At 36.0% G+C, this 11,953-nt stretch overlaps 1 protein-coding gene across 1 annotated transcript; it reads right to left on the bottom strand.

The window, feature by feature from the left end:
- Positions 1-5,412: 5,412 nt before the first annotated feature.
- Positions 5,413-6,530, bottom strand: LOC116176858 (DNA repair protein complementing XP-A cells homolog). The gene is made up of 4 exons (XM_031495667.1): positions 6,361-6,530; positions 6,068-6,304; positions 5,853-6,018; positions 5,413-5,805 (listed from the first exon to the last, which is right to left on the bottom strand). Exons 1-4 carry the CDS (start codon positions 6,405-6,407, stop codon positions 5,533-5,535), a joined length of 723 nt encoding a protein of 240 aa, XP_031351527.1. The 5' UTR covers positions 6,408-6,530; the 3' UTR covers positions 5,413-5,532.
- Between the last annotated feature and the right edge of the window lie 5,423 nt (positions 6,531-11,953).

Consider the following 11,953-nt stretch of genomic DNA (forward strand, 5'->3'; position numbering starts at 1 on the left):
AATAACGAAATCTCCTGATAACGTGCCTTACCATGTAATGAATTACCCAACCGCATTCCATTCCTACCGTACCTTCCTATTTACTACCAGATCTATTGATGATCTAATGAAAGAAAAACCGGTCATCGAGCAAGGTCAGTGTGTCACATAGGAAGGCATTTTGAAAGAAGAGAAAAATCTGAGGTATCTAATCAGGGTGTGAGACGTCGCCGACCGACGCCGTCAATTATGTAAAAATAATTAAAATCCCACGGCGGTGTTTACGTAATTGACCTGAGAGAGTACCTACCTATATACCAACTGATTATGTTGAATAAATATCATTTATAACAAACTAATACATGAAGTTCAAATAGCAATGAAACGAATAATGGTGCATCTTGGCTCATTTGGGCGCCATTATTTATTGCGAACAAGTATAATTTTTAACAGCACGTCTTTTATTAAAATATCACCTACTTATGGTCATGGTCATGGTACAATTTCTTTACAGTACCTACCTACTTACTTTAATTATTTGCCACGTCTTTGTGTATGGTGTACTGTGTAGGATGAACGCATCCATTTCCGTTTCACCAACCGCGTCAGCATGGATAACGCGGTCCAATGGATTCCGTGCTACAAACCTTACTGGAGACTGGAATCGGAAAAACGCATGGCTCCAAGAGCAAGATGCACACCCTCCCAACCCCCACAAGGATCAGGAACAAAACATAAACAACAAGCTTCGAGCAGTAGAAGCTTACTAGGGCTGCTGAAATATGGATGGCCTGTGACATCAATCACCAATTGTGACCGAGTTACGAGGATAGGTACTAAAGGCGCAAAATCGTTACAATCCAGTCGGCAATGCGTTGGCGACACCCCTTCCTGACCTTATTGAGGCTAACCAAAGAAGAACGCATTTTTGGTAATACAAATCAGTATTTTATTAGCAAAGCTTAAAATTATTGATCTCACAAGTAATCTCACAATAGACTAGATCCTGCACATGTACACTGTAACAGAAAGCTTTTAGTGAAAATTTGAAGTCTCTACCTATTGTAATTGCTGAGATCTCAGCCGGGCAGCCAGCCAGCCAGCCAGCCATAACGAATATAATAGCATATTTTTTTTCAAAAATGTGCTAAAAAGGGAATGAATATGACGATTGGCGGCTTAATGTGGAAAAAACCACCGCAATGGAAAAAACACAACGTTCACAAGAGATTAGATTGTTAATAAGAATAACGTTTAAATTTCGACTGACATGTTTTGTCTGTTGTTTGGCCACTTCGTAAATTACATTTGTAAAATGAAAGGAACGCCATGAATGAAATTATAATAGGTAATATAATGCCTTTTTTGAGGTGCAGCTACAAAACATTGTCAAAAAGCACTTGGAAATAAACCCCAAAAAAGCGAATACCGTTCGCTGTTCCGATATGAGCTTTCAAAATCCTCCAACAGCTTTCTAATGGGTTTTAGAGCTTTTGAGTTTATCTACGATATAAAAATCTGTTATCAAAGTGCTGGCCCTGCAAACTCAGTTTTACATCTAAAACTTTTAGTTTAATTCCAGAATATTACTTTACCCAAAATCGTCCTGGACCTTCATTTTCATGCCTACTTTCTGTCAGGAAATTTTAGTTTCCATGACAGAGGCCGAGCAGACTACGTTTCCTGCGGCTTGTCACTTTACTGGCCGCACCTGTCACTTTACCGACCGCACCGTCACTTTACCGGCCGCATCTGTGACATTTGCTATAAATGCCTATAATGACTCCTGTGATCACTGACAGATTGACATTAATCAATAGTTCTATATATACAAATTGACATTTTGTATCAAAATACGATTTTAGGTAAAATTTAATACAAAACTCGTCGGTAAAATGAAATTACTTGACTCGGAAATTAAAGTACTCTGCCCCAAAGGGGCCTCGCACTTCAATATTTCCTCGCCAGTAATGTGTCATTTTCTTGACTTTTATGTAAATAACTACTATCTGAAACTTTCAAATTGCTCTGAATCTTTTTGAATAGATGGTAAAGGAGCACATGACATATCAGCTCCGGAATCAATTAAAAAAATAGTTATTTATATAACAAGAGCGCGAAGTTCAATTTCGCGCATTGAGACTGAAGGTATTTTGACGAGGCGAAGCCGAGTTAAAATATCAGTCAAATGCGCGAAATAACTTCGCGCTAGCGTTATATACAATATTTTTTCTACAACTGAACCGATTGTTAATTAAATTGCTGTTTAAGTTCAACTTTGTCCCGTGCGCGAAATACTTTTTTTTGTACTCATTGAATGGAAAGATAATGTTTCCAAGCATCCTCGATGCACGGGAAAACGACTTTCCCGCATCGCGGTGTTTTTTAGTTTCCGCTGGAGAGAAGGGGTTATGCGCGTTCTTCGGTTGGTAGTACTTATTGAAGTCAACGAACGTCATGTCATGGTTAACTGTCATCTGCTGTAAAATCAATTAAACCGTTGGTTGAGGGTATTTAGTGCGATTAATCGGAAACAGACGTACACTAAGTTTTACGTAAATATATAAACAAGAACTTATAACGCAATCAAATTATTTTTCAGAATTGGAACTCAAGAAAAAGTAAAATTTATTGTTAAAACGTCTTAAAATGTGACCAGTGATATTCTGCAACTATTCGCATATGCAGTTTAAGAAAGCACATATTAACACACACAAAGCTTCCAAGGATTTTAAATGTAACGAGTGTATTTACGCAACTCAAGATAAATCAAATTTGAGATCACATTTGTTCACACGTCTTCTGGGAATATTAAATACGATCAGTACACTTACGCGACCAATAAAAGCACTCTTTTCAAAGCATATTTGTTAACACTGAAGACTTCCAAGGATATGCAGTGCAAACGATGCAATTCCGTGACCAGTGTAGCACTCATTGCAAAGGCAAAATATGTATTAACCAAAGGTCTGAAAGTTTTAAATGTGACCAGTGCGATGAAAAGTGGGTAGTTACAAAACTATGTTACCAACCAAACATATTATTGTGTTACCAACTCATGATTAAAAAAAACTAATTTACAAAACTTTATTAATTTTGACCTTTTTTACGCAATTCGTTACAAAAAATATTGTACCTAACTCTTTCGGAAAGAATTTTCCCGCATTCGCACTAAATGCAGCACTCCCTACGGTCGTGCTGCAAACAAAGTGCTCATGCGGAAAAATTAACTTACCGAACTTGTTAGGTAATTTCACTGTTGACGATTTCGCGCACGTTGTCAAGAGCAACCTTACTTATTAATCAACCGATTAAAAATCTAGTACTTCGCGTTACGAAATCCGTCAGAAAATGACAGGTTTTTTTGACAGTTGTAGAAAAAGGTACATTTTTGTCAAGGTTGGTATATTACAGGTTGCCTCGTAACTATCGACCAATAGCAATCGAGGCGCGAATACGTCACTGGTATCCCACGATTTAAACGAAATAATAAATGCATGCAGCCATACAGCTGGAAAATTTGATGCGTAGCTATTGTTTACAGTTCTTTGATGATGTTTGAATCGTTTAACTAGTGAAACACAAATATTCATTTTATATTTTAAAATTTAGTAATTATAAATCGTTATATAATACAGTCAATCTTCGTCTGATGTACCAGTGTTTACCGTGAAAGATAAACAGCTTCATCTAACAATCAATTGCATAGTCACAGTTTATATCGTCTCTACACTTAAGTCTTCGATTTGTAGATGAGATAGGCGGTATCAACGAGACCATATGATCCTCCTGCTTCGGTCAGTTTTAAACACGTTCATCTTCTGCCGACCCGCTTTTCCCTAAAGCATCATTTTCTTTCATTTTCCGTAAATATCGTGACCGCCAATCAACAATGTTGCTACGTTCCATCAATAATTGAAATTGAAATTAACATTACCTAATTTAGTTATGAGTTTTATTGATTTGCCGTCACAGCAGCAGCTAGCTCTGTAGCCTTTTCCAAAGGAAATGCCCACATACGGCAGCTTTCTGTTTGTCAAAGAATTCCACGACCCTTTTAATAATATTTCTAGGTTCTGAATGCACAGGTTCAATATTTATAAGCTTACGCGTATGTCACATGACAAGTAATGACAAGGTAACGAAATTTGAGTGGCTACCAGTGACGTCACGAGCAGACGACTTGATCCCCATTATTGCAGTTACGAGGCAACCTGTAATATACCAACCTTGCATTTTTGTTACTCATAGACATAAAAAGTAAATTCCTTAGTATCTACATGGTTTATTGTTATGGACCCCAAAAACGAATTGACATCTTTATAGTCCCCTGGAGAATTACCCAAGTTATCTACACAATTAAATTGTAACTCAAGTTGTTCTAAGTCTAATTCTGGATGCAGACTATTAGTAGAGCACAGTAATCTGTGCTATTAGTGTGGTGTCACACTATGCGTTTTTACCGCTCCCACTAGAACGCTCCTGTTTGACGGGATGATATCACACGTTATTAAATGGTACCAGCCACATGTATATGCGGTTTCGCCGCACCAACAGGATGCAACCGCATCATATGCTGTCAACCGCATCCGTTTTAGCAGGAGCGGTAAAAACGCATAGTGTGACACCACACTTAGCGGAACGAAAACCTTAGACAAGGGAAGAGGCGGAAACACAGCTTAAATAGTAAGTACCTAAGGTATGAAATTTGACGCAAAATGGCCGCCGAACTCAACGACCAATCAAAAATTAGACACTCTATTGTCGCCACTGTCTATAAAGTCAGTGTAATATCATAATATTATACTATGGTAATGCGGACAGCATTTTCCGTTATGTTAGACGGGCATTTTTCCTTATAATATAAGTTTATAAGTATAAAACATTTTTATAGCAAAGTTAAGTTGCGGTGTGTGCTGGGCGTGTTCAATTTTGCTTATAAGTTTGAAGGAGGCTTAACCTCACTTTTATTTTACATTGTGTTAAAATGTCCAAAGTTGGTGAAAATGAACTCCTTTTTTTAGAAGTTGATGACATTGAAAGTATCCTTATTTATAAAGCCTTCCTTGCTACTATGCTCTTAGACTTAAATGTTATTTTTATGAGTGATTACGTACTGCGCAGTGACACATTATAAGAACTTCATTTTCATTGGTTCCGCTATTTATAAATATATCGTACAAAAAGCCCTCATACCGTAAATTATTTCTACAAAAATTTATATTTCTTATGTTATAAGAAAAAATGGCCGTCTAACATAACGGAAAATGCTGTCCGCAACCTGGCTAATATGTTATAGCCTTTGATTATAGTTATAGCACAGCACCGCCAGTAATAAAATTAATAATTAAAAAATATGTCTATTAGCTGCAATAATATCCCTTTTAACTTTGTGTTTGTTTATGAAGTGCAAGTAGTAAAAACGCCACCACGAATAATAAACACAATTATATTGAGTAAATTAGATATAAATCATATTTTATGCATCTACATTTTAAAATTAATCCTTCTGTAAAACATGTTTTAAAAAATATAAAAATTGTAGGTAAATAATCACATTTTCTCAAAGGTTTCCTCATATTGGCAAGTAATACAAACATGAGTATAATTATCATCATCAGAATTATACGTTTCAGGTCCAAATTCGTGTTTATGAGAGGCGGTCGATGTTTTATTGTACAAACTACTACGAACAGCCATTCTCAGCTCCTTCATTTGCTTCTGATACTTTTTACTCTTGGAAATCACCCGTTTCTCCTCCCTCTTTTCAAGCTCTTCCTCTATCTTCTCTTGGGAACCCCACACTTCTAATGCTCGTTTCTCAATCTAACACACAGTTATCAATACATTGATTCAGTACGAAAAGAGTTTACCTGCAACTGTAGGTATAACTTCATATCGCCCCAATGAGAATTGTGAGGGTTCTTGCGCTTAATAAACTTTAAAGCAGGCTCCCGTTTATCCAAGTCGTAATCTTTCAAAAGATACTCTTTCATCGCCTCAGTTTTCGTAATAAGTCTATGTTCCTCTTCTGAATCCCTTCAACAGATAATTATAACGTAGGCATACAATTAATACAGTAACCTACTTGCATTCATCGCAAACGGGAAAATCAAATGTATCGAATAACCACGATTTGGAGAAGATCTTGTTGCATTTCTCGCATGTGGGTCGATCGTCTTTGAACAGAGGTGCCTCTTCAGTAACGCATGTAATTGGAGCATCGACTTTTTCTGCAGCCTCTTCTAATAGAAATCCGCCCCCGGTGTCTTTAAATTTTGTACCGTTTATGGTAATAACTGACTTGTCGATGGAAACCACATCACTGAGATCATAAGGTTTTGTTATTTGTTGAAGTGAGCTGAGCCGAATAGTGCTTACCATTTTGAATAAGGGTGATAACGACTCTCCTTTTTCTGGGACGACATACTTAGTTCAGAAATAAAACGCCTCTTTATTTATGGACTTCGTTGTTTAATAAAAATAATAATTTGTATAATCCTAACCAAACTTCTGAAAAAAGCGGGATGAGACGCGCACCACGTTGCCAATTTCGTTTTGAAAATTGATGGTAATCAAGAGACCACGGTTGTCAAACGTTAAAAAAAGTCTGCCAATCAAAAACCTAACAGTTGTTCAACGAGAGGTACTTTAAAGATAATTTTTGGCACGTTTCCTAGCAGTTTTCTGCGGTTTTTAGATACATCAAAACACCTAATCATTGCGTGGTACGTAAAGTCTGTATAATAGGAACTGGGGCGGTTACGTCATCTATTTTATGTTTCGTTAGAATGAAGTCCGTCAACTTGACTTGTTGTCTGGTGCGTATTCAGTTTAAATGTCCGACGTCGTTTTACTCTCCTTATCTTTAAAACAATGACAAAGTTGACGATTATTCCCATATGATCTAAGATTCCCACATTTAACTGGGAGCTGCAACATTGAAGTGTCAAACTTCATTGATTTTTGGATTAAATGTTTGAGTGACGTGTAGCGATAGCTGTAAGTTATATTCATGTATGATAAGTTGCATAATGTATAAGGATGTAGGGGAGGGCATTCCGTATTGAGTGACGGGGCGAGAAGCACGTGTAATAAAGAGAACCTACAAAAGTTTGGGAGAATATTTAATTACAATTACATTACGTTATGTAACGTAACAACATGTGACTAACGCTAAACGTCATCCAACATAGGCGACACGACATATATGACCTCATATTTTCTGTCACTGCCAACTTTTGCGGGTATTAAAGAGAGATAACCAAAGTATGACGCATAATGTATGTATAGTGTATATAAAAAACTTTGAAGTATTCAATATTTTTGACATGTTGAGGTTTTACTTTAAAATAAAGTCGTCGGAATTATAGGTACATGCGTTACACGACTTTATACCCCTTTTTTTTTAGTCCGTAGATTCATTTGTACGGAGTAGTTCCTTTCATTTGAGGGGCGTTCATTAGTAGTCAATTTATCTTGTTCAACTGAACTACTCTTTTGACGTTTGTTGTACTGACTGTTACCTAACCTTATAGTAAAGTCTTATTTATTAGTTGTACATGTGAAAATAAAACTTGTGGTAAGTGATTTTGTATTAAACCATTAAATTTATACGCACAAATACTGAAAAGCTTGCAAGAAATGTAAATTTTCCAAAGCTTTGTCTCCAGTATGGGTTTGTATGGTACACAATTTTTCTACTTTTAAAGGTGGTTCTTACTTTTTTTGTAACCTTGTCGAAATTTTATGGTACATGAAACTGAAACTGCTATCACTAAGTAGTAAGTGCATTGTGTTGGGATACAATTGTAATAGTCGATTTGTTTTTCGCTGATATGTATATTGACTATTATTGAAGCCTCCCTGGAAGATATAGAGTAATTAAGCATCATAAGTGTCACTCGCATCTAGGACAAAGAACTGTTAGCTGTATCCTTTTGTTACCGTGAAGGTAATTAATACCTCGATTACATACTTACACGAACAAGGTGCTCTTGGTTATGATTACAAATATTTTGCGTTTGGATGGCACTGTGTTTTTAAAGTTACAAGTAAAAAATCTCAAATTAATAATTTTATGTAAACAATGTTTCCCTACTAATGTGCGTTAAGAAAGTAATTATCTTAGACCGCTCGAAGTCTGAGTTTATGTTATATATTGCTTGATATCGGTCTCTTTGTAGAATGAAAGATTGCTAATAATTTATATATGAAGTAACTTTGCCCTCTTGTTTGATGTTTCTCTTATCACAGTGATAGCAGCTATGACGTGAGGGAATACAAAATTGATTTTGTGCAGAATTATAATAAACAGGCCTTTTTTAACTGAAAGTAATTTGTTCTTCCAAAATGTCATTATGTCCTGATCATCGCCAGGAAGGGGTTGTTACTTTTTATCACTTGATGTGATTTACAATAATCTCCCTTCAAATCTTCACGTGTTATTTTTTATAATAAATAAAATAAATTATAGCTTATCACACCACTGTCGACTTCATTATCGTTTCTAAAATTGTGACCTTTTCACTATTTTCCATTCCAGATTAAAGATCAAAATCTGTTCTTTTATCGCACATGTAGTGGTTACGATGTGTGATCCGAGAAATGTTTAATGATTAATTACCATATCTTCACACTATTCCATGTAAACACTATTGATAATTCAATTTAATTAAATACGTAATTGCATGTTCTACTCAATACTTTATAAATTGAAACATTTCAATCACTAGCCTGAAATTGAGTCACTTGCATTCCTGTAGCTATGTCGAGAGCTATGTATTTAGGGAATGTATTGTGAATCATAATTTCGTTATTACTCTAGGAATGGTAAAATGACTTCCTGCTTATAATTATCACATTCTAATGATTTCATTCATACAAAGTCTCTTTGTGTGGGTAGTAGATTTATGTGCAAAGATTTCATTTATCTGTGTAGCATTAATCACACTTATTGTTGTCTTCTCTTTGGTCTATTTAACAGCATTAAATGCAGCTCAATGTTCACAACATCTACTATTATTATTTTTCAAAGCACCATTTCAGTGTAGGTAGATGGGAGCGAGGATGGGAGGTAAGTATGCAAAAAATTGGGTGAAAGTGAAGCCTAAAACAAACATTTCTTCCAAATAAGGGATAAACGAGGGTATAAACCAGTGATCAAAGATTTTCGTTTGAGATACATGCTCCATCTCGTGCTCCATAGTTCAAAATGTGTTTTTCCACAGACAATGTTGTAAAGATGTTTCCGAGGATGTTTCCAACATTCTCCCTTCAAAAATTGCGCACCACTTACATATGAGTGCAACAAAATCTTTGATCTTCACAAGGTTTTTGATTTACTTCTTCCTACTCTGTATATTAATCAGCAGGTAAAATCTAATTTTAGAAGAGGTAGGGAGTGAAGCTTTAACATCGAGTTGAGCCCTAAATATGAGCGAGTCTGAATAGTTCACTTTGGTACTTTTGAAAGACTCTGTAAAGGGCCCACTAAGTTTATCAGGATGGAACTTTTGAAGGACTCAGTAACGGACTCACTAAGTTTATCAGGCTGAAGGGACGTAGGGCTTAGTGCAAAATGTCACTAATGCACTGTGACGAACTTTGGTAGTTCGCACGCAATCAACGAGCTTTTAAAATTAAACGGAAGGCCGGACTCGAGCGCCACCAAGGTATGTGAACCTCGTGTGAACCCTGGACAAGGTTTCAGGACGAATGTCACAGATAACACGTCGGAGAAACGGTCTCCAGAGGTCTTGCGCAGCTGTGATCGGCTTCTGGCGAAGCAGCAGAAAACAGAATTCCGACACACGGACACGGTAGCGATTGCCCTAACGGGAACGAAGGCAAGCAACAAAGCACAAATTAGTTAACGGTAGCTAAGGGAAATCAAATACGGGAAAAGCAAATCTGTACCCTCTTTATAATTAACAGAATGAAAGTATGATTTATGATGATTTACTGCAGTAATTTCTCCCAGAATTCTCAGACATTCATTTCAAGCTTTTCGTGATAGGTTGTGCCACTGCCTTGCAGTTAATGGCGAATATTTTGAACACTTATCGCAATGAACCATTTTATTGCTGCGAGTCCAAAGGATATCTAAATGACGATATAAATTATAGTACTGTACTGGAGGTATGGAGAGAGGGGGTGTATGACATAATATCTGATCTTAATATCATCAACTGTCTTTGTTATGACATCTTCACGATGAAACTTTGGATTGGCTTTTTGTCTTTGACCTTTTAGCTTTATTTTCTGTACACGTTTTACTTATCAACCGCTATTTTTATCTGAGTGCTTATTTCTGTCGGCTACCTCATTAGAGGTGATTCTCCTTGACTTACAAGATTATAGTAATGTTATTCCAGTGGGGAGGTGGTGGGGAGGCATGTGCATTCATTTTTACTGTGTGACATTATTCTTGTCTATCAAGTGATCAACAACCGCAGTATTAGCGATCATTATTTGCCAACTCATTCAGGTTTAAGTTAGACTAAGATCATTTTGATGTCATAATAAAGCTCTTATCAGAGAGGTACAAATCGGCGACAAAGTTCTTTATCAAGTAGTAAATAAATTTATAGGGAATTACAAGGACCACTTCAAAATCGAGTGTGTTACCTGTATTTGTAAGAAAATACCGCTTACTCCCACTATAATGAAACTGAAAAATTGTTGTCATCTTGCTCCCAGAAAACGCAGGACTGCGAACGTTGAACAAAGATTGTAGGGAGTAATGATCTCCAGTTGATATGGAATGAACTACTTTGCTGACATTTTTACAATTTGTAAACAAGCTCTGTTTCCATCAACTCGTTTTATTTTCTTTGTAGCCAAAAGAACAAAAAAGGTTACGTTTTGGGGCACCAAAACCAAGACTGTAACACCACAATATATAGTTCAATTGTTCATTCCTATCGCGTAAATGCGATTTATTGGTAACCAAATGGGTTTTTTTAAACCGTGATCAAATTCAGTTAATGTAACTGTGTATGCAAAACGCAGTTTTTGGACCATATTTCATGGACCAGCAAACCAACATTGAGACCAAGCTATTCAATGTTCAAATTTCAACCCAAAGAATTATCATCGGGAGATTTTCGAATGGCGGGTTTAAGTATGCAGGTTAGTAGTAAGAAATCCAGAGCATCCACGCCCAAGAAAAATTGTAAATAAAAGGTTAGTCGTAATTATGTATTTTGTAAGATTATTTTGATAACTTTGAGATCCATGGTCAAATATAAATATTAATCTGTTGCATATTTAGCAGAAAAATTTAAGCAAGGGATCTTAAAGGATTCAAATCAGTTTAAAGAATTCTGTATTTTGAATCCATTTGCATTTGAGTAATCTTTTAATGAAAGTTTCCATGTTGCAATTTCCAGTTTAAAAAACAAAAAAAAGCAAAATAAAATGTTACTCAATACAGTGTGTACTTTTTTCCGGGCGTATAAAAAATTTGATGGTGATTTCTCCGCAACGAAACGTTGTATTGAAAATCTCTCAACGGTATCTTGTAGAGCTCAAACAGTGGCAATGAGAAAGTGTTTTTTTTATATTTTTTGATCTGTTCAAATAAGATCAGAAAAAAATAAAAATCGAATCGGCAAATATCGGTTTCCGGGCACATCTTTGGAAATAATCCAAATTTTCTGGATTTCTTTACGGCATGATAATAACGCTTTAATTGTGCATAGTTTCTCTAATTTGACCATCGTCGTATCTTCTATGGTTTCTGAGATCCCCATGTCGGACACAGTGTATTGCTAACATTCTTAGGAAAATGGTATAAAATTGTTGACTTTAATTTAAAAGCCTTACAGGCCATTTCACAATGAGTAACAGACCCAATTGTGGCTATTTGAGTCTGAGTGATTTCATCTTAAGTACTAAGTGGATTGATAAAGACACTAAACCTTCCCCATACTTCTTTTAATTATTTCAGGTATTAGATTAAAGGCATTAG

The sequence above is a fragment of the Photinus pyralis genome, unplaced genomic scaffold, assembly GCF_008802855.1.
Source record: "Photinus pyralis isolate 1611_PpyrPB1 unplaced genomic scaffold, Ppyr1.3 Ppyr1.4_LG7, whole genome shotgun sequence".
NCBI classification, from domain to species: domain Eukaryota; kingdom Metazoa; phylum Arthropoda; class Insecta; order Coleoptera; family Lampyridae; genus Photinus; species Photinus pyralis.